The following is a 4,899-nucleotide window of genomic DNA, read 5'->3' on the forward strand; positions in this document are numbered from 1 at the left end:
GTCAACTTAAGGACGGAGTATTAATATATTTGCAAAAAATGTTTGTTCAAAATTTTCAATGAATGGTATTAGCACAAATATTTCATTTTCAATGGTTAGGACCAAATGCAAAAAGGCAATTTGTGGGGACCCTTTTTTCTTATTGGAGGGGGTGGGTGGGTGGAGGTGGGTGATACAAGATTTGGGATAATATATAAAGCACATTAGAGGGTGCAAAATATACACCATCATTTCTTGGCCTAAAAACCATATTATAACACCCAAATTTCCTACTATAGTATTTTAGGTAAAGATTTTATGAAATCTTTAAGTAGTAGAGTATAGTTTTTCAAATTCTCCCACTACTCTTGGCTCCAAAGACTTTTGGCCCCCTTTGACCCTAAATTTCTAACAAAAAAAGTCACTTATTGCCCTTTTCTTGACATTCAATCTCTTCTGTTATATAATACATCTTTCCTTAAACCATTCTTGCACTTAAAACTCCAAACATCTCACAAAAACACACACTTGAGAAGACAATATGGCACCTGAATTTCAAAAGAACGCGATGTACGTCTCAAATGAACTCGAAAATGGAGACGTTCAAAAAAACTTTGATGATGATGGACGTGAAAAAAGAACAGGTAACATATTTTATAGGAATGTTGTTTTTAGAATCGTGCGTAAGTCATGATACTCATTTATTATGAACCTATTGACTATAAATTCTGAATTCGTTTCTGTTTTAATTTGCAGGGACTTTGTTGACTGCGAGTGCACATATTATTACTGCTGTGATTGGTTCAGGAGTACTTTCACTAGCATGGGCTATAGCTCAATTAGGATGGGTGGCTGGTCCTGCTGTTCTCTTTGCCTTTTCTTTCATCACATATTTCACTTCTACACTTCTTGCCGACTGTTACCGGTCTCCGGGACCGATTTCTGGCAAGAGAAACTATACTTATATGGATGTTGTCCGCTCTCACTTAGGTACTTTCAGTGCATATAACTTAAATTCTTACAACATAGCGAATTCTCTGTTTTTTGCTCTGTTTTTAATGATTTTCTCTAGCTCCAAGAGTGGAAGTACATATTTGGGCGCTCAGTCAAAAATATTTATATTCTCTTATCGATATACATAATATATACATATCGTATGTGTGTGTATATATATATATGCCAAATATTATTTTGACATTTTATTGATTTTGTTTATATTTTTGGTTAAAAAAATACAGGAGGTGTGAAGGTGACTTTGTGTGGAATTGCACAATATGCTAACCTTGTTGGAGTTACAATTGGATACACAATTACAGCATCTATTAGTATGGTGTAAGTACAAATAATTATTAAAAATTCTATTTTTAAAGAAAACATTAAGACCTTTTTGTCAATACTTTGACTAATTTGATCTCATGACAATGACATAACTACTCTAATAAAATAAATGATACTCTATATTAATTAATTAAAATACTAATATAATAATTATTTTCTGTGAATTTCAATTTTCAGGGCTGTAAAGAGGTCAAATTGTTTTCACAAAAATGGGCATGAAGCAAGTTGCTCAATTGAAAGTTACCCATACATGATAATATTTGCAGTAATTCAAATAGTTCTTAGCCAAATTCCAAATTTCCACAAGCTCTCATGGTTATCAATTCTTGCTGCTGTTATGTCATTTACTTATGCTTCTATTGGTCTTGGACTATCCATAGCCAAAGCCTCAGGTACTATATACATCGACAATATAAAATATTTTTATATTTACCTATACAAGTTAGTTAACTATGTATATCTTTTACTGTATTATCGATGCATAAAATTTAAATTCTCGATATTAAAAAAATGTAGGTGTGGGGCACCATGTGAAGACAACCCTAACAGGGGTGGTAGTAGGTGTGGATGTATCTGGAACAGAAAAAGTATGGAGAAGTTTCCAAGCTATTGGAGATATTGCATTTGCTTATGCTTATTCCACGGTTCTTATTGAAATACAGGTAACCATAGTTTTATCATATATCTTTTTCATATTTTATAATTGATTAGTTGATGTTTGTCTTCATGTGAACTTGCATCAATTATGGGTAGCAATTGCACATGCCCCCTCCACACATGTACACACACAAAATATATATATATATATATGTGGTCATACTTGTGTTGTGTATATGGATGGAATTTTAAAGCAATGAGTTCAGTTGAACTTATAAAATATATGAATAGTTAAAATATTATTTTATAAGTAAAACAAATTTCTTAAAAGTCATAAAACTAATTCTTCTAACGAGAGCATGAAACACAAGGATTAATTCTATAATTGTCATTTCAAGTTCATCGTTTTCTCCCTTTTAAACTATCCAACCATACCACCCTTAACTTTGAACCCCATAGTGTTTTACTTTATTATATTTCATTATTCTTAGGATAATATTATGTTGCTTACTTATTAAACACTAAAAATAAATAAATTAGAAAGATAATATATTTCATTAAAAAAATATTTTCTCCATACCAACCACACCCTTTATTTCAAACTTTTTGATTTCAATACCTTCAAAGATGCACTTATATGATCCATTAAATCATTCATATATTTAATAGGAGTCTTTTGTCATACCATTTAGTACAAAATCTTGACTCCCCAATGACTAGTACCCCACCTATTAATTCATTCTCACCCAAACAAAAAAATCAGAGGTACTTAGTTGAAATGTGTGCCTCACTAATTAATGAAAGCGTTGCATTAAAGTGTACAAATCTATTATATATATATATATATATATATATACACACACACACACTACTACTACTCTTGAGTAATCAGTCTGTAGACTATAGTCAGCTAGCCACATGTTCGGTTTTGGAGCATTAGGAATCACGATGGTCCATCTTTTATTGCTATTTTAAAAATAATCTATATAGTAATATTAAGATATCACAAATATAAAATAATATCTATAGTATCTTTTGTTATTCGTCTCAAAAATAATTTCTTTATCTTTTAAATCTGCGTATATATTATCCAATCTTCTTCGGACCTTGCGAATTGAATTATACCGAGTAGATTGTTATTGTTACTTCATTTGTAAATGTCTTTATATAAAATTAAAAAACTATTCGTTCTTTATCTTTTTTCTTTAAACTCACGAGCACTGTTTTTTCTTTAATTAAGGAATAACATTAAAGTAGAGGACCACAGAATATGTAGTTAAATTTTTCCCTTTCCTTCTTTTGGAATATTATGTTAAATCCAGAATAGTAATATAAGGAATATATATAGTACTCCTTTTTAATTTATTTGTCTGTTTTAACTTGAGACTGAATTAAAATAAATAAATTAGACTTTTAAATTTTGTAATCTTAAACTAAAGATATATAATATGTGTTAAAGTATCTTTTAATCTTATAATTTTAAAACATACCATATTGATAGTTTTAAAATTAAAGAGTTATCAATAAATGGAAAAACACACTTTTTTGAAAAACAAATTGAAACGGAAAAATATACTCCTAATATATTGTATTTTATTCCTCTTGGACCAGAAAAAATATGGACCACGAGTTTGGGTCATTGATTCTTTAGGCTTTTTCACAAAAAATAAAAGTGAAAGCCCACTCTTACGCTTCTTATCATTTCATAACAACCATCCTTTTTTTTTTGTATTATTATCCGATTTACGATGACCTCAAATTTTTAGTATTGTACATCTTTTGTTGTTTTGTCATATGATGTAATTTAAGCAAGAATTGAGTTTAGTGGACCCCATCTCTCACTTCATGATAATAATAATCTTGTTTGGTAACTTTCCTAAATCAAATAATTTGTGTTTAGACTTGACAAAACAACTAAAATCTATGAGATAAATTATGATTGGGAAAAGAAAAAGAAATCGTGAGAATTGAACACACACCTCTAGTGGACGCGTTTTAATATGGTAAAATGATTCAAAGACTAAATATAACTTATGTTGTTTGAACTTTTCAAAAAATATTGTCACATCTGTGTCGAACCTTGAAAAATGCACTACTTTGTCGTATTGATTAATCAGCTCTTTAATTACAGGACACACTGAAATCATCACCATCAGAAAGCAAGGTAATGAAGAGAGCCTCACTAGCTGGAGTTTCCACCACAACTTTATTCTATGTACTTTGTGGTACCATTGGCTATGCAGCCTTTGGAAACAATGCTCCAGGAAATTTTCTTACTGGATTTGGTTTCTATGAACCTTTTTGGCTAATTGACTTTGCCAACGTCTGCATCGCTGTCCACCTTGTCGGAGCTTATCAGGTAAAGAAGACTTTTGAATCTTATTAAAGAAAGAGACGTTTCATTCTGAAAAAGAAGTAAAACAAACAAATAGAAACAGAATCTAACGAATATCAAATGTATCATCATTGCTTAGGTTTTCTGCCAACCATTATATGGATTCGTGGAGGCTCGTTGCAGCGAACGATGGCCAGACAGCAAATTCATAACCTCAGAATACGCGATGCAAGTTCCATGGTGTGGCACTTACAACCTCAACTTATTCAGGTTGGTGTGGAGAACAACATATGTTATAGTGACAGCGGTGATTGCAATGATATTCCCCTTCTTCAACGACTTCTTGGGGTTGATCGGAGCAGCATCGTTCTATCCATTAACGGTTTACTTCCCAATAGAGATGTACATTGCTCAGAGAAAGATACCAAAGTATTCTTTCACATGGGTATGGCTGAAAATATTGAGTTGGACTTGTTTGATCGTATCACTTGTTGCAGCTGCTGGATCGATCCAGGGACTTGCCACTGATGTTAAGGGTTACAAGCCTTTCTCAACTCATCAATAAGTTTGTTCAAATTATTAAATATGTAATGTTATCAATAACAAGTGTAATGCAAGCTGAAATATGGCTGTATGTTATTATTCTTATA

At 31.4% G+C, this 4,899-nt stretch overlaps 1 protein-coding gene across 1 annotated transcript; it reads left to right on the plus strand.

Moving 5' to 3' along the window:
• The first annotated feature begins 218 nt into the window (after window positions 1–218).
• On the plus strand, window positions 219–4,899 carry LOC125851487 (amino acid permease 6). The gene is made up of 7 exons (XM_049531275.1): window positions 219–623; window positions 736–969; window positions 1,218–1,311; window positions 1,495–1,709; window positions 1,834–1,979; window positions 4,046–4,273; window positions 4,389–4,899. The coding sequence occupies exons 1-7, from the start codon at window positions 521–523 to the stop codon at window positions 4,812–4,814; spliced, it is 1,446 nt and encodes a 481-aa protein (XP_049387232.1). The 5' UTR covers window positions 219–520; the 3' UTR covers window positions 4,815–4,899.

This window comes from Solanum stenotomum, unplaced genomic scaffold (assembly GCF_019186545.1).
Source record: "Solanum stenotomum isolate F172 unplaced genomic scaffold, ASM1918654v1 scaffold26352, whole genome shotgun sequence".
Classification (NCBI taxonomy): domain Eukaryota; kingdom Viridiplantae; phylum Streptophyta; class Magnoliopsida; order Solanales; family Solanaceae; genus Solanum; species Solanum stenotomum.